General features: G+C 41.7%; 2 protein-coding genes across 2 annotated transcripts in view; one reads left to right on the top strand and one right to left on the bottom strand.

Annotated features, from left to right (window-relative positions):
* LOC135943900 (uncharacterized) overlaps positions 1-24,926 on the top strand; it is a 61,080-nt gene extending 36,154 nt beyond the window's left edge. Inside the window, exon 6 of the mRNA XM_065490569.1 lies at positions 24,841-24,926. Coding sequence (XP_065346641.1) covers positions 24,841-24,907 — 67 coding nt within the window. The 3' untranslated portion in view covers positions 24,908-24,926. The remainder of the gene's footprint in view (positions 1-24,840) is intronic.
* On the bottom strand, positions 5,105-5,774 carry LOC135942226 (uncharacterized; the record flags this gene model as incomplete). The annotated part of the gene is made up of 3 exons (XM_065488238.1): positions 5,105-5,334; positions 5,398-5,533; positions 5,592-5,774. Coding segments are annotated over 3 exons (549 nt in total), but the record flags the coding sequence as incomplete, so codon positions are not given.
* Positions 24,927-25,237: the final 311 nt, after the last annotated feature.

Below are 25,237 nucleotides of genomic sequence, written 5' to 3'. Positions count from 1 at the left end.
CTTGGAGCCTCCACAGATTTAAAATCGTGCAGAAAAATCGTCTTTTTTATTTCGTTATGTGCGGTACAACGAGCAAAAACCGTGAAAATTCTTATAAAAACAGCCTAAATAAGAAGCTCAGGGCATTCGACCTTAGCAAGGAAGGCCGAAGGAGATTTAAAATAAAGTTATGGAAGAGAGAAGTTGAAAAATGTGCTGCAATTGCGACGACAAATTAGCGGCTGCAGTTTCTGTCGATTCGCAGGTGCAGGCATTGGCGAGGGAAAGGGGGCGTGGCCTCGGGCGACACCACGCCCACCTGCCCCGCCATCCAGTTGTCCTTGCTCAGCCCTGAAAAACACTCAATTTCGAACGCCAAGCCAAACCACAAGGGAAAAAGATCAAAATTGCAGCAAAAAAGTTAATTCTTCCCGCACTTTCCCAACTTTTCGCCGCCTTTTAAAAATCCGTTAATGAAGACTTAAAATCACATAAGCCCAGTAATTTTTATTCGTATCAATAAAAATAATAATTACGCACATTTTTCGCGCTCTTCAAAGCCGAGCACGAGTTTTTGTACAAGCCCTCGCTTGCCTGGATAAAATTTTGAATTTCAACCTGTTTGAAAATAAGAAAATGGCTAATAACTCGCCCAAAAGAATGGAAGTTTCAAGGCGAAGGTACAAATTGGCTGAAAAGGCCAAAGCTTTTTGAGCTACTTTCCCGCTAATTCTCTGCTGAATCGACAAATCGAGGTCGGTATTTTTCCCGCATCTCGCGAAAAAGCAGTGCTCAGGAGGTGCGACCTGAGGAAGGATGGTGACAGGTGAGGCTGACGAAAAAGCATTAAAATGCGGCCTGGGAAAGGATGCGAGGTCGGGGTACCCTGATAAAGGTCGGTAGGGTGTCCCAGGTAAAAGGTTGATTCCAACACCTGTCCAATCAGGAGGCCATCCGACAAACGACCGAATTTTAACTGAAAGAACGGACGGGCGTTCACGTTGCACATCTCCGCGAGTGCAAAACCGAAAAGCCTCCAATTTGTTCACAGCAATCTTTAGGATTTAAAATTTATAGAAACAAAAGAAGTGGAAAGAATCTATGTTTTCTGAAATGAGTCGAATCTGTCAAGGAAAAAGATTGTCATCGACGTAGTGGCAAAGGTGACGAGCGGCGGCAGCCAGGGCGTGTCGCTTCAAAGCGCAGAAGCCGCCGCCACAGCAGGCTTTTCTTTCTGCTTCGAAACCACATTGGCGCGGAGGTTTAGTTTTGAACCTTTTGAAAGCATTCTGGCAAGAGGCCCGAAATAGGAAAATTGAAAATTGTCGCAAGCATTAAATGATCATTAGTTTGATTGCATTTTTGTGGCCTGCTATGCTAAATTCTATTTCTTTTCAATTTTAAGAAAAATTGCCATTTGATTAAATCACTGACTTAAAATATAATGGTAAATAATGGATAAAGTAACGCCAGAATTAAAAAACGTGAAAGCACAAATTTTTTGATGAAATTAGTGAATTTATTATTTTTTTCCGTGATAATATATGATATTTCCTTTAATTGACTCATTAAGAGCTCAAGTATTCAAAATTTTTTGCTACCCTATACCTACAAATTCTGCCTGAATTATCTTCACTTAAATGTCCCCAATAAACACGCTTTATATCATTGGCCACGTCCTCTGCCGTGCGGCCTTTGCTGTCCCTGGCTTCCAAGTCCACCCCTGCTTCATACACAAGGAAACGGAAAGGTTTTCTGCTAAACGATGTCTCTTCTTCGTAATGGTCTGAGTAGCTGTTGCTCATCAAAATGTGCAGTACAGTTTCTCCGTTATTTGTCGTTTCCTTCACCAGTCGAGGGTTAGTTAAGTGCAGGAGTTTGACCACTTCTGAATTGTCGTGCTCGTTGATGAAATTGGTGTAACTGCAGGCGAAGTGCAGGGCATTCCATCCTCTGGCGTCTTTGGCAGCCACGTCGGCGTCTTTCGCGATGAACTCGCGGACGAGTTGCAAATTTCCGTGCTGGGCGGCCAAGTGGAGAAGAGTTTTACCTTGCTCGTCCGTTTTCGTCAGGTCGCCTTGCAGCAGCAGAAAGTGGTCGTAGATGAAGTGATCAAGTTCGGTCCAATCTTGTCGCTTGCCCTTCGGAATCAAAGAACTCAGGTCATCGCCGACTTCTCTCGCCAGCCAAGCCAGGATTTCTCCGTGTCTGCGGTCCACAGCCAGCTGCAAAGGACTCTTCCCCTCTCCTGTCCTGATGTGTTTCAAGGTTGGACTCTTTGAGAGCAGGTACTCAGCTATTTCCTTTCGTCTGAAAAAGACGGCATAGTGGAAAGCGTTGAAATCGCCATAGTACTCCTTCGCTGTCTGAAAAATATTTGCCTCAAGCGTCACCTTATCTCGGGGAAAACCGCTGATTTCTTCCTCCACGAAAAGCTTGACAATGTCCAGGTGGCCGTGCGTCACAGCTACGTTCAAAGGATCCCAAATTTTAAAGCCATCAAAGGCTTGTTTGGCGCCGTGTTTGAGGAGAATTTTAACGTACTTGAGTTTCCCCTCTCTGCAAGCACGGTAAAGGGTGCGTCCATACATAAAACGTTCTAAAAATTCTTTGCCGAATCCGTTTTCCAGGAACAATTCGAGAATCTCATCGTTTCCATTAGCTACCGCTGTGCAACCGGCGCCGGCGTTGGAACTTGATTTTCTGAGCAGCTCGACGAAGTTTGGGAAAGTCTCTTTTAGCTGGTTGAATACGGAGATCGCGTTGTAACAGGCGATTTCTATGAGGACATCATCCATATTATTTTCTAAGGTTCGTGAATCGACGACTTCCATTTTCAACAGCTCGGTGAAGATTTCTTCGCTTCTTATCGCTTTGACCAGAAATTTAATAGCGTAATTAACGCAAATGGAAGAACGGTGTTTTCTACAACCAAGTTCTCTACTGTCCCGGTAAAATGAATATTTTTCCATTTGCTCGTCACAAAAAGTAATGTGTGGCTTCAGCACTTTAAAAATATGCTTGAGGTTTTCCTCGCAAACATGAATCAGAAACGGAGAAGATTTAGTTGAAATTTCCTGGGACCCTATTTTTTGCGCGTGAAACTCGAAATCTTTCTCCATTTCTAAAGTCGAGTAGAAAAGATCAACAAACTTTCTGACCTCTACATTATTCCATTTGCCAATAAATTCAAAATCAAAATTGCCTGACTCTTCCACGTTTTTCAAAAAGTGTTGGGCGGCGAGGAATTCTGCAAATGTCTGGTGGAGGAAAGTGACCGTTTCTTCCTCCACGATTGCGACTCCATAGTTGTTCATCTTCGCCAAATCCTCTTTCGTCACTCCAGGTCCGACAAGCGGCTCTTTTGTCATGAAGCGAAACGCGATCAACCGCAGAATGTTCAGGGCGATTTCAATCTTCCAGCCTGCTACTTCTTTATCGTCGTTTTCCCTTTCCAAACACAGTTGTACCTTCTTCCTCACAACCGTAGCGTAAATTTGGAATAAATTTCCCTCACCGCTGCACTGAGCAACTAACAACAGGTGCAGGGGGTTGACCAGAATCGTGTTCTTATTTTCTCTTCTATGACTTGGAAGGCCTATTTGTTTGACGGCGTGAAGCACTCTATTGATTTCTTCCTCGTTCTTGTCGGTCACGGACTGCAGAAACTCGATTTGCTTTGCTTCATCAAGTGGCTCTATTTCAACAAGTGTAGCGTTTTTAATCGTTTCCTCGATCACTTTTGCTTCGTGAGGTCTCGTTGCCACGCAAAATGGAACTCTTCTCTCTTTCAGAGCTCTCAGTATTTCGAGAACTTTGTCCCTGCTGTGCGGACAAACTTCGTCGAAACCATCCACGAAGACGACCAATTTTTTCTGAGCAATCCAGTTTTGTATGTCTTCAGTGGAATTCCCAGTGGTTTTCGCTAGAAATTCGACTACGTCCACTCGAGAAATGCTCAAAATGTAAATTAAGTTTTTCGTCAACGAGATATTAAAAATTTTAGCATCTTGATTTGATTTTCCGAGTTGAAAAGCGATTTCTTTGAGAACAGTCGTTTTTCCGGCGCCGGCAACCGAACTCAACAACCAAACCTGGTTTTCTCGCAACATTTTTGCCTCTTTGATCAGATCCTCGAAGCAAATCTTTTTCCTGTTGTCTCTAAACTTGAAATCTGGTTTCACGAAAGTCCTCGACCAGTCGGGAAAATCAAGTAAGTACTGAAGCGTCGAGTTTAGCAGAGTTAATTCTTTTTTTGTACCAGTTGTAAGCAGTGACTCTAAAAGCTCCTGCAAACTTTTCCCTTTTTTCAGTTCATCTCCTTTAAGGATTCTGATCAATTGGTCCAGCAAGTCTGCAAAAAAAATATCGTGTTACATTAAAACATTATAAATATAAATTAACGAATTGGGCGCTACCTTTGCCCTTCAAAATCTTGACAAGCCAGCCGCTGTGATTCGTTGACGAGACCTCAAATTGGCTCTTTGCTGGAGAGTGCTAAAATCGAACCAAGAATAAAAAATATGGAATAAAAAATAGCAACGGAACTCACATAGTCACATTCCTGCGCCTTTTGGTCAACGACGAAAAAGATTTTCGGCTGTCCGATCAATCTGTCATTTTTCGGGCCGACAAATCCATGCAAAATTTCCGTTATTGGAATTTCTCTTCCGTCCACAAGCACGCAAACTTCTTTTGTCCTTTCTTTTTCACTCACTTGGCCGAAAAAGCAAGTTAAAACGCAACCTACGTCATGCTCCATCTCGCGAACTATGAACGCAAACGCTTAGAGAGCATATTAATTGAGTTCTTTTGTTTTACCTTTTATGAAATAATCTTCTAAAGACCTATTTTTCAATTTCCAAAGTCTGGTGTCAAAATCCAAGTTTTGACGCAGAGCTTTTTCTGTTTCTTCAATTTTTTTGGTTAGCTGTTCGTAAAAGATGAAGGCTCGCCGACCTCTGATGTTTTTTCCTTCGTCAGACTTCCAAGAAAAAAATTCAGACGTTGACGTGATTGTTGCTGCTTTTTTCATGCGCGAATCAGTTCTTGAAACAGATTTTTCAGGAGTCAATGACCTGGAAACCAACACATTTTTATTTATACACTTTTGAGAAGAATCAAATTACCTGGACAAGAAAAAGCTTCTGTCTAAAGAGAACATTTTGATCTCTGGCGTCTGACCAAGATGAAGGTTTGTTGCGAAGTCCGGTCCAGCGATAGACGTTTTGTGCACTTTGTGCTGGACTGACGTGAGGAATAATAACAAAGGCTTATCCTCGTTGATCTGGCTCAAAACATCACAGAGACTGTTCACAAACCAGGAACCGAGTTCACTTGTGTTTGCCATGGTTGCTAAAGAACAAAAATCGTATAATTGCAATTTTTTAGTGAATAAATAACACTGAGAAATTTTACTCTCGACTGTCGAATAAACGATGACTGTGTTTGGCATTTCAGGAGCCGACGTGATTCTGCAAGAATTTTTGTTTTCGTAGTCCTTGTAATCATTTTTTCGGTCGAATTTTGCGTCATCTAGTTCTCCCCTACACGGCTGAGGAATTTTTACTTTTATTATTTGAATTTTGTAGCAATGCTAGCCGAAAACTTACGCCAAAATTGACAATCTTCAAACATTTCTCGAATCCATCCAATTTTTTCAGGGAGTTGAAAACGTCTTCTGTCGTGAAGGAAATGAAATCATTGAGTTGTTCGCTCCAGTAATCAGTGTCGATGACTCCATTTTCGTTGCCGTGAGAGAGGAAAAACAGGACGAAAACTGATGGGATGTCTGAATGACAATCAAAATAATAGAAACAGGACTTGACTTTTTACAAATTCCTTTACGTTTTGAGGAGAAAAATCGCAAGAGCTTTTCCTGGTTGCCAAGTATTTCGATCAAAATTTCCTTTTTCGGTCTAAAAAGGCTGCGGAAATTACAGTTTCGGTCCTTTCCAAAGGTCGTTTCCAGTTTCTTCACGTCTGGTGCGTCACAGTTTCGAAATTTCGACGTATTTTTGAAATCGTAATGGACGACAAGAACGAACACGCTGTAAAGAAATTTCGTTTAAAACGAAATGGGATTAAAGATAATGTATACTTGTCTGCGTTTTGATTGCCTGATCCGAACTGAAAGAAACCAAGATTCGCTGGAAATGTTTTACGACCTTGACCCTGACCTAGAAAATCGTCGGTTTGCCGTTAGGTAAAAGAAACTCAATTATGTATGCAGCATAGATCACCTCGCTTTAAAATTTCCTCCATCTCCATCGTTGGATGTCGCTCTTTCTTCGTTTACTGTGAAGGGGATTTTAAACGTTAATTAAAGCGCATATCTAATTAAATTGTTAGATTATTTTTAAGAACAGCGTAGGTAACAGTATTTCTACCATGAGCGGCTTTTTCAATTATTTTAATAGACCTGGGAAAGTCCTAGCCTCTTTTCTGTTCCTGTGACGCGTGACACTTAAAATTCAACTCTGGTCAAAACAATGATGCGCCCGTTGGTTAGATCCCCGAACCGATTCCAGGGGTGAATTAAAAAATGTAGACATTTCTGGAGAAAATTGTAAAGAATTGGAGACTTTTCGTCTAGTTTGAAACGTCTATCTTCATTAGAGGTTAACCATCGATTAAGATTTTAGATTGGCCGCAAATAAAAATTTCAGAAATAGAATTCCATTTGAATAACTCTTTTAAAAAAACACTCTAAGCGTCGGAAAAAAGTTGGGCAGAAATTCGTTTCGATTGCTGAAAAAATCAATCCTTTTGGTGCTTTCTGGCTGTGAGTAATTACAAATAATTCTAATCCGGATAGTTTTTACGAGCGATTGAATGGAAAACTTGAAAAAGGTGTAGTTCTGGCTTCTGGTTTTTTGCTCTCGCTCGCGACTGACGTGCGCCTGCCTTTTTTCTCTCTTGCTCTAGCAATCAGTAAGACTTTTCGTCGCTGGCTACCCACATGGTGACAAACAGGCTGCGCGTGAGCCGACCCCAGCTTTCTTTTCGTCCAAAAATAACTCAAGCCTCTCGTTTCCGCTAACCAGCTCATCCGCTCAACCTAAAGCTATATGTTTTGTTAAAGGCTAGATCTCCAATTTGAAAACTGTTATCCATCACTGTTTGTTCCTTTTCTTAATTAATTATTCCACTGCGACGATCCTGACCTCTTTAAAAAGAGCATCTCTTTGCCCGTTGAACCCTTGGTTTGCCGTGGCGCACGTCACAATTCAGCAAATAAATATTTCTGCTGACTCACAAACACAACCTTCTGCATCCAAATGTAACGCGCGTGTCTAGGGAACTTTGTGCTACGCGTTACTATCTGGCGCGGCTTGAAGAGCCGGCGCCCAGATCTAGCCTGTTCTGCTTTTGGGCTACGGGAACTCTCTCGTGGGAGTTCCCGCGATTAAACTGAATTTGGACTCTTTCGGCCGGTCTGCGGCACCCAGAGCCGGACACTCGCCTTGGTCGATCTCGTGGTCGACAGGCGGTGTCCTCGAACTCCGTCACTGTCAGACGGACAGTGCACAAATATGGAGATTTACGTTATTCCAATGAATTGCTTTAAGTCAACTTACTCTCCTTCAGGTGATCTCAAGCAATCAAACAACTCCTCTTATCATTTGAGCACTTGAGTTTTTATTATCCGAAACCAACGACCGCCGCCCGCGACGGCCTAGCCTACATTGACCTCCTCCCCGCTCGCTAGCGCACAGAGGGGTCGCCTTATACAGGTGCTAGTGGGGGGTAAGGTAGTCGCTACACAAAGAAAGCTTATTGAAAAGTAAAAATCAGCAATAAAATTTAATCGAAGGTTCTGATTGCCTTTTCTTGTTGCATGTGTGGTTCGAGAGGAAATTAATTAGCTTTGCCTCGCCCGCACGACTTCTGCTCTGGTCCCGAATTTTATACAAACTCATTTTTAGCAATTTAAATTTCTTTTACAATAAGAATTAGAATTGCCATGAAAGCAATATATATTAATTTAAAAAATTTACGCGTCATGGTGAGACTGTTTAAAAAGTCTTAATTTCGGTGAAACTTGATTAATCTCCAAAATAGATTTTCTTTTCGCTCCGAATTGAATCGGAAAAATTCACCAATGTCGAGAATTTAGCTCCTCTACGTTTAAAGGGCGATTAATTATTATTTTCTCACTTACTTTTGATCGCGGCTGCGGCACCCAAAACCCAAACGCTATCAGTGTCTGTCGGTGAGTGAGAAGTGAGACTTTCAGCGCTTGCTGCTCGCGAGCATAATAATAGTTCGTTCGCAGCGAGTTGACGTCAGTGGACTTTTTAGTGCAAGGACTGAGAGTGCTGGCAGCCGCTCAGATTAGGCTCTACCAATCGAAATAGCGACTCAATTCCAAGCCCTGCGTTTTAAAATGGCAAGGCTTTTAGGGAAAAATATTTCATCTCAAATATTAATTTTGCTTCACTGATGTGAGAGTCGCGACGCGCGGGCGGGCACGCGGCAGCGATTGCTCCAATTGACATCATTGCAGCCAAGAAAAAGTCCTACTTAATTATTTCAAGTTGGGCATGTTTGTGATTAAGGCGGCGGGCGCAAATAGGTCGACTGCGAGTGCTCAAACCGAGGAAAATGGATGAATTTTAACCCTTTAGGCGAAAATCTTCCTTTTTTAATTATTATTTTTTTTAACCGCAGACTCTGCAAAAACAGTGGATTTTAATATTGGGACTGGCGTATAGTTAGTCGGCGACGCCTTACGATTAGACAAAAGTCGAAACTTTTAATCATTATGACTCTCATATATAATAGTTACCAGTGTAGAATGGAGTGGGTGCGCTGGCGTCCTCTCTCGAGGGAGCGCGGGATGCCACGCGAATTCACTCACTCGTCTCTGACTCACGAAAAATGAGCAGCCGCAACGCAAAGTGGCCTGCTGCCTTTCGCGGATCCGCCCTGAGTTGTGACGCTCCCAGTCGGGCAAAGTGCGGCACCGACGCAACCTAATTGTAAGACAGAAAAAGGCGAAATGGATTATTAAAGTAAAAAAATGCAGTTCAGAAGAATTTGTAAAGTTAAGCATTGGAGAGATAACGAGCCAAAATAACCCTAAGAATTGTATTTTTAGTCAGAATTAATTAGGGTCAAGAGACCTGGAAAATTAATGTTGATCATGTTTCGAGTCTTCTAAAAAATTATAAATCGCATAGTTCGTGCCGATTGGAAGACTTGCAAGGAGAGAAAATATATTCTGGTGTGATAACAACTTTACTGAAACTCTCTCTTAGAGAGGCAAGCTTGTAACGAGTAATTGTATATCACTCGTTGAATTTTGTGTATGATTGATATATTTCGCCATCTAAAGGATATATTTGGAAATCTTTGTAATTCACTATTAGAATGTTTGTGAGCCGGCAAGAGCGAGTGCTCAAGCCTGGCATTAGGAGTGCGTGTCTGGCCGAGTGCAGCACGTAGCTCATTGAAGGTGGAATGGCCACGACGGGCCATGTCCACGAATGACGCACGCTTTGATGCGGATCTGCGTACCTTTGTAATTTGAACTGATGTTCAAATTAATTTTTGTGAGTATTTTCTTATTGTGAATTTGTTTCCAAACTATTGTCATTCTTTTGTGAATTGTAAATTTATTATGGCGAAATATGTATGTTATAAAGGCAACCTGGCCGATAGGCTGTAGCGTGGACATGGACCAGCTACTATTGTTAGTTGAGGACGAATCAACAGGATGTTTAATACTCGGATCGGATTTGTACGAAGATGAGATTGACTCCGTTGAAGATCTTTAGTTGAAGATCAATTTGTATATTTGTTGAGTATGATTGTAAAGGACTAACCATTGAACTGAAAGTTATGATTTAATTGCCACTCGTCACTTAGAATTAAATCTGACGGTTTTTAATTGTTTTAAACAAAACATTCAGTCTATTTCTCCTCTCGCCCCAAAGAAACTTCTATTCGTTAGATGGCATCCCTTATGGTGTTGTGTAGAGTGTTGCGGTTGCAAGCTGCTCTAATCTGTGTTGGATGGTTCCCTGAGAACGCCTGTCCCGTTGATATCGCGCAAGAGTCGGATTGAGAACGGGCAGGGTTTCAAATCGCATCAACCAGATGACGAGAGTTGGGCCGAACATTAAAAGAGCACGAATTTGCTTTTTGAGATTTTAAATTAGTTGATCAAAATTTCGGCGTTGAACTGATGTGACACAGTAATAATTTTCTGTGAAAATTATTTTTCTCGGGGGAGGAGTGTAACGAGTAATTGTATATCACTCGTTGAATTTTGTGTATGATTGATATGATGGCAAAACAGGCAATTGAATAATTTATTTAATCGCATACAAATTACCCTCGGTAGTTTTAAAATATTATATTTTTCTTTCCTCTTTTCATCCCTGTCCTCTCGGAGCGGGAAGGGCGCTCATTGCATTAGCACGAATGCTGCAATCCGAGTGCGAATAACACCGCGAACGGATTGAATGGGCGCACCAGGCCGCACGCAGGACCCAGCCCTGCACTGAAGGGCCACTTGCCTCCGCACCGAGGACTGCATTGAAACGCTAGACATTCGTCCCGTGAAGCCAAATCACGCATGCTGCAAAGGTGCAAACCAGCAAGTAGCGAGTCGCCTCCCAGCCCGTTGAGCAATTTGAGCAATTCGAGTCACTAAACTGACCACTTTTTGCCCTCTCTGACGCATTGGGTAGCAAGTATTAGATCTCCCAACTGCTCAATTTGTGCCTGTTTAGTAAAATGCAGTAAATAAAGTTACGCGGATAGGCAGGGGGCCGACTCTGGATTGCTAAAGATATTTTAATAAAAATGAACGTTCAAAATTATGCAAAGCATACATAGAATCAAAAGAAATGCTAAGTCTAGCCAGGTATATTTCTTTCAGTCAAGTCCACGAAGAATGTTTGTTATTTATTTTTATTAAATATAACTTAAGACTGTATTTATTTTATTGCTTAATAATTTCCCCACTTATCGTAATTAATTTAGTATTTGCTTAATGAAATATTTAGAGTGAGTCTAGAAACAGAAGTACTCGTGATTGGCCCACAAAATTAAAATCGGCCTATCAATGTCATTGTTTACATTTTCAAGATTCAATTTCAGCTGGTGCGAACTCTATTTATTTTTTCACGCTGGGGATTTTAGTCGGGTTTTGAGCAGGTTTTTTTCAAGTGAGTGTTCCTCGAACGGCCCAAATGTCTGCCAATGCTGCGACGGCTTCGACACTCGTGAAAATTCCGTAACATTGCGAGCCAACGGGCTGGTTCGAGATCTACAAAGGCGGTGGAGGCCCTAGTGCTTCAAACCTTGAACCTGCTCTGATTTTCGCTTAAAAATAATTCATTGGCAAGTGAAGGAGCAAAAGACGGAGTAGAAGAAAAATCGAATTTCTGGCTGGCTTTTGAAAGGTTTCAACTATAAAATTGTCAGCAGGCCCACTTCGGCTTAGCTAAATTTCAAAACTGATGACTGGAATATATTTTTCCTTGAAACGCACGCTTAATTCAAGCAATTTTTGATCTATATATTGGCAGAACAATGATAAACTGAAAAATCTGCCGATTATTCACTTTATTCGAGCCATCAATGCCTATGCTTTTTAATTACATTCAGCACAATTTTCTATTAGAAAAAATGCATTGTAAATAATGCGGCCCAAGGTGAGAATAAACATATAAACCGCTGAAAATTTCGAAAAATAAAAATTTGATCGCATTTGTTACATTTTACTAATTCATAATTAATGTTTATGTGCCGTAAACTGTGCAGCATGAAAAAATAGCATCAACCTACACTAAATTCCCGGTTTTTTCCAATTTCTTATGCAACAAATCATGTTTGAGATTTGCGGGTTTTCATTTGGTCGGCGAAACCGGTGATGCCGCGCGTGCAAGGCAAGTGTTAGTTTGCTTCTTTCTCTCGCGCTTTGCCTCTGCTCTTAATGCGCGGTGCCAGTGGTCTGTTTTGAACTGATGCGGGCTCAGCGATTATAGCAGACGGAAAGGACCATTATGTGCTCAATTTTAAGTAGTTCGATTCCCAATTTAGGCCATCTAATTGTTTTAATCACGCTGCGATAATCATTTATTTTATTTTTACTTTGCCATTGCTAAAAAGGGTCAAAAACTGCGGGAAATTAAATACAGCTAAATTTGATTTTTTTTTTCTAATTCGTTAGCTCAGAGCTCAGTGATATATATTGTTTAATTTAAAACACATCCACCCTAATTTATTTATCGGCCCAGCCTAGCATAAAAATAGCTCGCCGTCATTGTAATGGCAGTGACCCAGACCTAGACTTTCTACAAAGTCTAGCTTTTCCTCTGTTGCCAAGCCAGAAGCCCTCACGCCCGCGTTTAATTTTTTTCCTCGCATAAAAAACCCAGCGCATTATAAAAAGAGGATTTTCGGCCTTCTACTGTTCATAAATTGATTGAAAATTTTTGAACGTCTGAAGTTTAGTTTTTAAATTTGGGTTTCATTTTCTTCAGGCACAATTTTGTAATTTTGGACAAAATATTTGCCGGGTCCTTTTATCGAAAAAAGTTATTGGGCGACTGACTGTCTTTGGTGCGAGAGGTCGCAACCCTTTCCTCATGGCACACATATTTCGCTCGCAGCTCAGGCGTGGCAGTCTCTCCGGCACTCTTTTCCTTTTTGCTGCACTCTGCACGCACTATTTTACACTCGCAGTTCGCGCGGCGCGAGTTATTAAAAACAAATAAATAAATGGACAAGGGGATAATATCAACGTTATGGGAATCACAATTATTGCCTAATTTACAACAAATTCATTAAATCTTTGTTTCCCAAAGTGCGCAGAAAAACTAATTGGCGAGTGCTTAATTAATAATTACTGCAATTCTCGATCTCCCACTGCTTTGACTCTATTTATCAATGCGAGAGGAAAAGATATCATCTGCGGCGTGCATTGCGAGGGACTTTCTATTGCGATGAAATTTCAACACCAAGCTATTAAAATATCTTTTCAGAGTTAATAATAAATAGAGATTTACATATATTTTATTCAAGTCTTTCTAATAGAGGGAGCCGATGGCAAAACAGGATTTTTTTTATCTTTTTATCCGTGTCGTCGGAGCGGGAAGGGCGCGCACTGCACTAGCACGAATGCTGAATTCCGAGTGCCAATAACACCGCGAACGGATAACATGGGCGCACCAGGCCGCACATTTCAGGGACCCAGCCCATTCAAGGGCCACTTGCCTCCGCACCGAGGACTGCATTGAAACGCTAGACATTCGTGTCCCGTGAAGCCAAATCACGCATGCTGGAAAGGTGCAAACCAGCCTGTTGAGCAATTTGGGCATTTCGAGTCACTAAACTAACCACCTTTTGCCATCTCTGACATTGGGTAGCCAGAATTAGATCTCGGAACTGCTCAAATACCTCACATTGCTTTGACACTCCTGAGAAATGCCGCTGAACAATGCGAGCCAACGGGCTGGTTTTTTAAATCTCGGGATTTCAAATCAAGTAAATTTTAGATCAACACTTAACATCATTTTGCCTCAAATTATTTGAACGTGATTAATATTTTTGCCATCGTAGATTGAAATTAATTTAGGTATCTAACACTCCTGTTCAAGGGGTTGAAAAGCGAAATCAGTTCATATTTTTGCTCCTCAAATTGAGCCGCGAATCAAATGAATTCTTTTTTAAACACGACGAGATAACATGCCAATTTTAGACTTTCCTATTTGCTGATGTCACGGGCGGATCATAAATTCCAAGGCCAGCAAACGCCGCTCTTTCTATCAGCCCAGCAATTCCTCGATATAAAAAGTCTTACTGATTCCGATAAAAATCATTTAACATACAAGTAAAAGATTTTAAATATTGTAAAAATCTTTGGTGAAAAATTGAGATTGTGAAGCTTTTCACCTTTTGTGAAAAGTCGCTTCAGCAGGATAAAAGGCACTGAAAATAATGAGTGGCAGCAATTAATTAAAAAAAAATAATTGAACGGTTTTAAAAATTGCACTGCTTCAGAAAATAAATACAAAATTTTTCAGGAATTTAAAATTTAATCCTTTTAGTGCTTCCTGGCTGTAGTAGTAAATGGGTAATGACTATCATGACCATGAGTCTCTCGTCATTTTTTGATAAAAATGAATCATTTTTATAATTGAAGGTCGCATTCTAACTTTGGCGCTGCCTCTGGTGGAGGCCATGATCAAACCTCCAACCCGCGGCGTGTTGGCTCTTAATTTCCGGTTAAAAATAATTAAATGGCAGTAGAAGGAGCTAAATAAAGGCGTAGCGGGTGAAAGAAACTTCAAGTGTCTGGCCAGCAAATGCGCGTTGTTGTTTTCAAGCTTTTGTACACTGCAAGTCAGCGGTGAGAAAATCTCACCCCGCCGCATGTTACTGCTGCATTGTGCGAAAAATTCACCTTTGACACCCCAGACATTATGACATGCGGCGGGGTGAGATTTTCTCACCGCTGACTTGCAGTGTAACTTAAAATGAACTAATCGGATTATTTATTAATTAATCGTTTGATAATAGCGAGAAAAGTCCAAGTTAATACAAAAACGCTCGGCCGATAAGAGCGGCAGGAAGGGCGCGGCGTAAGAGCAAATAATGCTGGCCATTGAAATCACCGCAGTCACCGCATTTGGATTTATCGCGTCGCGAAGAGGTGCGGCGAATAAAGAGGAAGGCATTCATTCGATTTTGAGAGGAGAAGTACAGCTGCAGTGAAATTACTCTAAATAAGTGATGGCAAATGTGATGCGTGTAGACTCACTGCATGAGCTACATTTTTATAATTCATTTTATGCTCTTTCAAGCACCAGCCCCCCTTTTGCTCCAGCCCCCCTGTTTGCGTGCATTTTCATAACGCCTGTGAAGGAAGGTCCATTTTTATACCAGTCAAAATCACCACATAGCGTGACGTCACTTTTGCCAACCACAACTTGCGAATTACTAAAATCAATCTTGTGATCGCTCACTCACGGAGCCGAGCCAACCGAGTAGATACAAGAGCGATTGCCTAAAAGCGAGCAAGCGACACGGCTGACAGAGGTGCATCGCTGCACGTGCCATCGGGCACGGACAACGACCTCTCTCGACGCCATCGTAGCTGTCAGACATGATGAAGAGCGGGTCATTTCAAGGTGGCGAGGGCCACCTCCCATTAAATCATGTCAGTCGTCCCCCTCCGAAAAGAGGCGTTGATGTCGCAATCATAGACAAAAAAACAGTAGCAAATGGACCAAAACGTCAAAAACCCGCCTGAGTTATGGGGCGTCATGTCTAGACACGCGTGCACACGGGCGGGACTTGGGTATAAAGAGGGGGGATCCCGACGCCTCGGGGCTCTTGTTCTACACCCGCTACACGAAGCAGCAGGTTGTTTCTCTCGTCACCCCGTGACATGTATATTGGCCGCGACATAAATCTGTCATTTTGAGAAACCGAACACCAGCCGACTTGGGCGCTGAGCACCCCTCAGCGCTGCTTTCTCACCCTAATTCGCTGACAACCGAGACACACATGGAATCCATTATCCTCCTTGTTCTCTTGTAAGTACACTCACATTTCGATTAGTTCCCCCTGACAAGACATTCACGTCATATTACCCAAGTTTTATTGCCATTTCGACCCAACAAGTCAGGCGTCAAGTTTCTTTCACAAACATTAGAATACTCGACGTATTTTAATTAATTCAGAAATTTCCGTTGATTTTCCGTTAAGTTCCGTCTGTTCCGAGAATTCATATCACACTCAAACGCATTAATATTCCAAAGTGCCTACCTCAATATTTATCTCAATAATTGTCCACAACCCTTTCCATAATTGCCATTTCTCAGTTGTCTAGTTTTGCATATTCTTAAAACATTGCTGTATCGCTCGAATAGTTTGTGTGAAATAAACCATGTTTCCAAAGTTCGTAAACTCTTAATTCGTTCGTTTCTGTCCCGCCGATATATCTCCATTCTGCTCAAATTTGGAATTAAACGAAATTGATAAGTTTAACGTAAATGTGTTTTCCCATTTAATGCGTGGAAGACTAGTGCTGAAGTCTCACAGGACGGCCAATTTAAAGTAAAAGTGCTTTCCCATTCAGGCGAGGAAAGTTAATCGGCCAAAAGAGAGTTATCAGAATCAGAAAGAAATATTCTAAAGACACCCGCTGAGAGAGTAGCGAGAGTTCATATCTCCGCACCAAGGAAGAAAGGGAGAGCCGTGCCGTCAGCACACCCCTCGGGCCTGGCCTGTCGAAGCTGCCGCGCTGAGCGAGTGACCGCCGAGTCCAGCCGAACCGATTTCGGGACACACACGCACACACGGTGAGTTGCTTTCTTCTCTCCCTTGTTCGCCAGTCCTTCCAGTACACCCCGAACTCAAACTCAAAATCTGCTGTGTAATTTATTCGCTCTATCAACACCTTGAGCGAGGCTACAATGCGAAGTTGGACTTTTCACGTATTGCTCGCAAAAAACGACAGCGCTCTCTCCATTTGTCCGAGTAATTTTGCAAATTTGCCAATTTCAATTTTCGCCATATCTTTTATGAATATTTAATAAACCCAATTGGATCGCCTTTTCCGAGAGAAAATAAAACTGAAGGCGATGTTTAGTTCGTGCATTAGATGCCAGGCGAATTGACCCTCTCATATCTGCTCTTGATTCACGAAAAAATGAGCAGCCGCAAAGTGGCCTCTTGTCTTTCGGGGTTTTTCTTAATTTAGTTTAAATTAAATTTGTGAGTTTAAAGCATTCAATAGAGGGATAAGAGACCAGAGGACGATTATTTTAATCTCAAATATGCGTCTAACAGAGAAAAATTAATTTATGTCTGGAATTTTCAAGGGCTCATAGAGGCTAAGGGTCTCCTCTATTTGAATTTTTATTTTCAAAATTAACTTTCTAGGAAAATGGATTATTAGCTAAGTAACGGGACAAAAAGAAAATAAAACTGAATAGATAACGATGGAAAGAGACGAACGATGGCTCAAAAAATTGGGCTGTGTGTGTATTATTCACGCAAAATGCACTTACCACTCAAAATCAGGCACTCGCGTTGACGTCGATGGTTGCTCCGTGTTTCCTCCCTCGGTGTGACCGCGAGTTGACCTCTGGTGGGTCACTGCGACCTCTACGACGCCGTATCCGGGCTCGAAGCGGGTGTTTTGGCTTCAATTAGGGTAAAATAACCGGCCCTGCTGGTGGTTCACCAATAAATGGCCAATTGATAAAAGAGCAAGAGATAAACCGGGTGCGAGCGGTGTGCTCGACGAGAGAAGCGCGAGAGGCACACTAAAAGACGTGTGCGTCTCGCGTGAGTGATAGCCGAAAATTGATAAGGATTTGAACGCGCAAAACTGACTCCCCCAAAAGGCACCTTTATCTGGCGCTACAATGTTCGAGTTGCACACACTAATCTCTCGTATATTTGTGTATAAGCAGCCCTAAACCCTTCAGCAGGCCAGGGAATGTCCAGACGAGTCTATCGGTGGGAAGTTTTTGCAATTATGGTTGGCACAACCCAGGATTTTGAGTTGAAAAATTAACGAAATGTAAAAAATGTGCATTTTTCTGTTTTTTGTATTTTTCCCGCGAGCACAGAAAATGGGCAAGTCACAACTTTGAAAGGGCACAACTTCAAGAGGCCTGAGGCTCTCGAAAAGTTCAGAAAATTGTTTTATTTAGCCAAAATAATTTGTTGATATCTTCAAATTTTTCAATCGAAAGGGCGCAGGGTTATTTTTATCCAGTTTTTCAGCCTTCGAAGCTGAATATCCGTAAGAACGATGCACTTTCAATTGAGAGTAAGCGGCGGCCCGGCGGGCCCCACGAAAAAAAATAATTGATCAAACCGCGTTTTTTGGATTTTAAAAATTAATAACTAGTTTGCTATGGGTTCCACGGTGAAAAACCAAACCTAGATTTGCCCTAAATTTCTGCGCATCAAAGGATTTTTGCCGCCCTCGCCCGAAAGAGAGAGAGAGAGGGGAGGGGGACGGACGGAGGGTGGGATTGGGTGGAGGTGGAGGGAGAAAAGTAAGCGGTAGCGGCTTGTTGGGCCGCTTTGAGTTTGGAGGTCCTGCTTTTACTCCGAAAAAGGAAACACGTAACGAGAGCGTGGGAGGGGATGATTGCGGCAAACGCGCTGGGACGGCCCAGCTCTTTTTTAAGCTGCAGCCACGGGGATTGATAAGAACGGACTTGAGATGTTTGTCGGTGCGAGCAAACAAAAGCGATAACGAGAAGATATTACGTTTGGATTGTGCACCACTTATTGCCTGGTGAATTGGCTCTTTTCTCATCAAAAAATGAGCAGCCGCGAAGTGACCTCTTGCTTTTCGGCAAAATCCCCCTCGGGGACCGATCTCAGGGTAAACCACCCTGAAAAAGGTCGCCATTGTGGGGCGGGCGGCCTTCGAAAACTTTTTAGGGAGGGGTCACGACTGATAATCCCTCGCCCCCGTCGAATTATTAGACAATAAAAACCGAGTTTCCCGGTTAGGCGATGGGTAAATTGCATTTAAAAATTGTCGTTGCGCGAATTTACGTACAATAATGTTATTCTGAATTAATTGCGAAAGCTGCAAAGAGTTGAAGCTCCGTGCTGCGCCGCACAGCGAAAATTAGATAAGAGTGTTGGCGGCGCGCGTTACAGCGCGAGTGCAAATTCTGCATTGAGAAACTCAAAAGAAGCAAAGGAACAAGCAGAACCGCACAAAGAGTCGTCAGGTAGCGCGACCTGAGGAAGGCCGGGGACAGGCGAGGTTGAAAAATCGTCGCCGTGTGTCGTCAACTTTGCCGGAATTCGTGAAAAAGCATTAACATTCGGCCTGGGAAAGGGTTTCAGGTCAGGGTAAGCTGAAAAAAGGTCGGTCGGGCAGGTCAGGTGAAAGCCCTTCCCGAGACGCGTCTGATGCGGGGTCGTGGTCAACGATGCGACTAACGGTCGAATTTTTGAAAAATTAAATTAATTAAATGCCGGCCGTAATCCTGTGTGCTCCGCGAGTGCGAAATTCACGTTAGATGAGCATTAAAATGAACCGAAAAGAAGCGTAAAGACAGTTCTCAGGTGGCGTGACCTGAGGAAGGTCAGTGGGGGCGAGGGTGAAAAATCGCCACCGAGGAATGTCACATGTGCTCTGGGAGAAGCATTAAAATTCTACTTGGGCAAGGATCTCAGGTCGAGGTACCCTGTGAAAGGTTGTTTGGGCAAACCAGGTCGACGCCCCCGCCGAGACTTGTCGAGTGAGGGGTCGTAGCCGACGATTGCACCAACAGTCGAATTTTCACAAAATTAAAACCATTTTCTTTGATGCCGCGGCCGACAGCATTTCACACACGCGCGTGTGTGAAACCAAAAAACCCGGTTAAAAATCAATTTTTGGCAAAGCAAAATTGCTGTAAATCTAGATTTTGGCTTTTTTCGACTTCCGAGAAGAATATTGGATATTGATTTGGCGCGCGAAAAATGTACTTACCACTGACGATCAGGCATTCGCGTTGGCGTGGAAGAGTTCTGCGTGTTGCTCCCGTCGAGTGGGGGGTTTTTTCCGCCCTCGGTGTGACCGCGAGTTGACCTGGTAGGTCACTGCGACCTCTACGACGCCGTAGCCCGGCTCCAAGCGGGCCTTTTTTCTTGACCTTAGAGAAACTAACCGGCCAATTAGTATCAGGGCAAGACGAGACGGGCGTGGCAAGAGACTAACCGGGTGCGAGCGTTGTAGTCGGTGAGAGAAGCGAGAAAGTCACGCTACGCACAAGATGTGCGTTTTTATAGGCGACAAAATGATAGATAAAAATCGAGCTCACTTGAAACGAGCAAAGTTCGCTCCCCGAAAGGAACCTCAACCTGCTGGTGCGTATGCACTTTTTGAGTTGCACACGACATCAATCTTGTTAATCTTCCTCTCGAAAATGTCAATCTTAGATTACAGCAATCTCTCGCACATCTCAATTGCGTACACTTACTTTGGGGCAGAAGTAAATCAGTTATAAAAATTAATTAAAAAGTCAATTATTATTTTCCACAATTTTCGTTTATTTGGCTGACCGATGAAACCCTTTAATTCATCTTATATCTTTACCCCTACCATTTGACGATGGAAAATTTAAAAAAACATTAACATCCATGCAAATTCCAACGTACAATTTTTATTCTCGATTGCAATTTGTTGTAAATCGGTATATAATTTCTAAATCACGAAGTTCTTCGCCTTCATCGTCCGTCAAACTCAATATTTTCCGAGCTTTTTCACCTCGATTTTGGATATTCAACGTCTCGGCCTCGTCGTGTACCTTATTATAATTTAGCCTGCAGCACTAAACCTTTTTGCCACATTTTTATAAAATTTTTATAAACTGTCAGAGGGGCGCGAAAGGAAGGCGAGCTCTCGCGAGGGCCCGGCGGCTTCCGTCAGGGTAAACCTACCCTGACAGAAAGGTTTTAGGAATTTTTCTGGCTAGAAAAATATTTAAAATTACTCAAAAATCGCTGTCTATTCGCACTTACTTGGCCGGTGATGTCTACCAGATAAAAAAAGTCTGATTTTTTTAACAGCATTATAGCTCTGATAAAAATTATCAGTTTACAATTGAGTGGGTGCGTTTTATCTCTCGAAAGAGGTGTTTTTGGATCGGGCACCAGATGTCAGCCGAATTCAATCTCGTGTCACGACAAAAATGAGCAGCCGCGCAAAGTGGCCTGCTGCCGGCGCCTCTCGCCTTTCTGCAATCCGCGTTGAGCTGAGCAAAATGCCACCCCGAACACGGAAAAACATTAAGATTGTGGAACTTTTAAACATATATGTGAGAGAGAGTGAGCCGATAATTATAATTAATTAATTATATAAATGTCATCGATGATTTTTGTTAGATAAAATGAAGACAAGAGACCTGGGATTAAAATTTGAGTTTGATTTGTCGAGGCAAATTTAATATTTAATTATAAAAAGGCTGCGCATATGAAATTAATAATAGAGCGAGTTAGAAGCGATAATTTTGTGTGTGTGTTAGGAGAGCTAAAGTTGCGACAAACACTCGCGGATGTCTGCGTTTGCGGCAATCTGTCTGACATGCCAAATATGGTAAATTGTTTGCCTCTTTCATTTGGGATTAACCAATAAATTTGCAAGAGTTGCCAGTAAAAAACTTATTAAATAAAAAGATAAATCAGAGACACTTTTTTATTTAATTTAAATGGTTTACTAGTTATTTTCGAACATAGTTCGTTAAAATGTCGCGAATAATGAGCACGGCATCGTGTTTTCCTGATTTCAGCGGTTGGGAGCGAGAGCTGTATGACTTTGCAGCCGAAATTCGAGGGTCAGGTTGGCCTTGCTCGGCTCTAAAAACACTCCATTGCGAATGCCGAGCTGAACCACAAAGCAAAACGACCCAAATTGCAAAAAACTGCACGCTTTGGTCCCACGTGAGGAGTTTTGAAAAAGCAAGTTTTTTTCCCGCGTGGCTGCAATCCACTTTCCGTACTTCAAAATTCCGTTCTCGTCGATTAATGAAAGATTGAAAATTGCGAGCAGAGTAATTTTGCATTTTGCTCTTCTATCTATTTTTCATCCCGGCGGCCTCTTGGTGTTAAAAATTGTAATTTTTCCTGCAGCACTCGAACCATTTCCAATTTTATTTTGCCATCTTTTCTTTATTTTATAAGACAAAATGGATCGCCAACTTTAAATATTGTTAAAAAATTCAGAAAAAGCAAAAAGCTGTTAATTAATTTCGCTCGGTTTGAAGATGCATTAAGATACTAAAAAATCGGCCTGTATTTTTTTACTAGTTTGGTTGGTGGCGCCAAAGTGAGACACACGGCAGAAATATTTCAACAGTACAACTCTCAAATTAATTACCGCATCGTGTGTAGAATGGAGCGCCGGCTCGCTCTCTCGCTTCGAGAGTGAAAGAGCGCTGAGATGCTGTTTGGATGATGCTCCAGATGCCATATTCAATCTCGTCTCACGCCAAAAATGAGCAGCCGCAACGCAAACTGGCATCTCTCTCATCGTCTTTCGGGCATCCGCGTTGAGTTGCGCGACGATAAAGTACAACTTTTGACGCTTCGGCCGTGCAAATTACTCTTTATTTGGTTCACTTCAAGGAATTCGTTGCTCAGTCGACGAGGAAATCAAAGTGAATACGTGGGTTGGCCGCTCTTGCGCTTGCGTGTCCCAGAAAAATGTGGGCGGTCGTTGATTTTTTGCTGGACAACAAACCGCACCGAGGTGGGAAAACAGTTTTGCCAAAGAATCACAACGCTTGGATTTGCTGCAAAAACTGCACAAAATTAATCTGAACTAAATTAAATGAATGTCTAATCATAAACTTATTTATTATTAAAATTATCATTGGTGCCTGTAAATAACATGAAAAATTAGTGAAAGCTTCAGTAAAATTATTTTCTTAATTAAAATTTGTTCAAACAATTTTGATGTTATGGCTGATTTTCCACACATTTTTGTAAAATATTTATTTGAGCAAGATACATTTTACTAATTATCTAAAATGGAAATGAAATTTGTCATCTTGAAAAGAGTAGAAAACATAATGAGCGCATCTGAAGTCAGCGCAGGCGCAATGCTTGCGTGTTCGTTTAGCGCCAAGAACTGAGACGGCTGATCGGATCATTTTCCAAAAATGGTTTTGTCGTGCATGCATTTTCAGATTTTCAGTCTTGCTTTCTGTGTGCGAGGACGTTGAGTGTTTTAAGACTGATTTTCAGGTGACATCCGAGTGTCCGGTTTGCGGCGCCGGTGACGAGCTTTTTGGAGCAGATAATCCAGGAAAGCCGGACCGGTGTGTGCGTTGACACTTTTACGTAAATTGTCCTCGTGAATTAAATTTTGTTCTCACCTTGCCAGCAGTTATTTGAAATTTGAGCCAGTGGTAAAATTTGTTACCAGTTTTGTGCGACCAGTTCGGTTCGCGATCATTTTATTTTGCGAAACGTGATCTGATCCGACGCACAGCTTTTTGCCCTTTTTATAAGAAAAAGAAATTTTGTGGTCCATTAATTCGAGCTTACTCGATATAAGATGACCTCCGCTGGATGTGGCAGGTTTTTTCCTATTGTTCTCGGCCATTCATAGCTGGAATAAAATATTTCGCCTAAAATTAGGCACCTACCTGCGGCAGCTGGAATATTTATTTAATTTTCAATTAATTCTTCTTCAAGTTTGATAAATAAATTATTTATTAGGCTTCGCAAACAATTTTGCACAGTTTTTGTGATTGAGAAAAAATTGCTGTCAAAATAACGAGGCAGATTTCGACGCAAGGCGAGCTGGGCTCTCCTTTCCTCCACACCTGAGAAAGGTCGCTGTGTCGGGGCGGGGCACCTGCCTTGCATGATGACGCTGTCGACTCCATTATGTTGGTGCCCCAGGTCCAATCTGTTTGGAATTTTTCCGTGTGTTTCGAAATCGCAATGGACGACAAGGACAAACACGCTGCAAAGTAAAGAAATGACGTTTAAAGCGAAATGGCATGTGTGAAAATGTACTTTTCTGCGTTTTGATTCGTGATTTTCCCGTCCGACTCGAACTGAAAGAAACCAAGATCCGCTGGACGTGTTTGACGACCTTGAGCCTCACCTGGAAAATCGGTGATTAGCTGTCACAATCAGTTAAAAAGCCTAAAAAATTAGCTCGTGCTAAAATCTCCTCCATTTCCATAGCTTGATGTCGCTTTTCTCCGTTTTCTGTGAAGTGAATTGTAATTATGAAACAAATTGGTTCATTCAGATTTAATTTGTAACAGTAATTTTATTGTGACAACATTTTGAATGGCCTGGAAAGTCCTCTTTTCTATTCCTAGTGACGCGTGTGATACTTAAAATTCATCTCTGTTCAAAACAATTACGCCCTGACTCGTTGGGCATTCATTTTCAATATTAGATCCCTAAACTGCTCAAATGTGTCCCAATGCTGCGATTCCTTCGACGCTCCTGAAAACACCGCGCGTAACATTGCGAGCTAACGGGCTGGTTGAATTATTCGGTTAAAAGATACTATTTTCTGGCGTGCATCATCCGTGTAAGAAACGTCTGATTCTAATCTTATTTTGCAACATTAGGAATCAAAATATGGTTTCTGTGTTATAGTTAAAAAATTAATAAGAAAGTCTTACTTAGAGAAACAGCTGACGGCAAAAACGGCAATTTTTAATTTTAAAAATTCTAAAAAAATGCGATGTTTGGATCGTGCACCGCAGATGCCACGCAAATTCACTCTCCTCTCTAAAAAAATGAGCAGCCGCAAAATGTTTATATTTATATTAAATTAATTGCTAGACAATCGAGACGTGGGAATTTAATGTTGCTCGTGATTTGACGCCTCTAGCAAATTGTAATTTGCATAAATCGTGTCAGGTAGAAGGCGAGAAAATATATTCAATTGCCTAAAATGGCCCTTTTTGCAGCAGTTTCTCCAAAAAGCCAGCAAAAAAAGGATTCTCTCGTCAGGACTGTTGGCTGATATTTAATTTTGTACGTCTGGATTTTTGTTTTTAATTTTAAGTCTGATTTCTTTGGGCGCATTTGTTCTCTGTAGAGAAAAAAGGAGGCAAGACCGTGCATACATAAAATTAAAAGCGTGTTTTAGGAGCTAAAACTGCGATAAACACTCGGATGTCTGCGGCTAGAGGAGACTTTAATTTCACCAGGCTGACAATGTATTTTTTCATCTGGAAATCACCAATGTTATTTTACTAGTTTTGGCCTTTCAAAAGGTGCTATTCAATAAAAAGAAAAAAAGCAAGCAAAAATGATTTTTGCTACATAGTTATTTTCAAATGACTAAAAATTGTTGAAAAAGTTGTGCACTGATATCGCTTTTTTTCCTGTTGTCAGCGGTGAGGATGACGAGCTGGACGATATGGAGCCGAAATTCAAGAGAAGCCGGACCGGTGAGTGTTGACCTTTTTACTTGTCTCAAAGGGCTCCTGTGTCTCGTCCCTGATCAATTAGATGAGCGTGCGTCAGTTTTAAACAATTCGAACCAGCGGCGCGTTTTTTATTAATTTTTCTACTTCACATCTGACTGAAAAATGATGCTTTCCAAGGAAAATTACGAAAATTTCCATTTTGGCATTCAAAATTGTTTTCTGTTAGTTAAAAAATATAGTAGAGTTAATTTTTAAAAGGAGTCCACGTATCAAAATTTGCTTTTTTTCTAAAATCTGATGAAATTTTAATTTATTTTTCGTTTATCGGATATTGTTCTGAACTTTTGAATTTTTGATAAAAC

Source organism: Cloeon dipterum, chromosome 4, assembly GCF_949628265.1.
Source record: "Cloeon dipterum chromosome 4, ieCloDipt1.1, whole genome shotgun sequence".
Lineage (NCBI taxonomy): Eukaryota > Metazoa > Arthropoda > Insecta > Ephemeroptera > Baetidae > Cloeon > Cloeon dipterum.
This window is presented reverse-complemented; position numbering and strand designations above follow the sequence as displayed.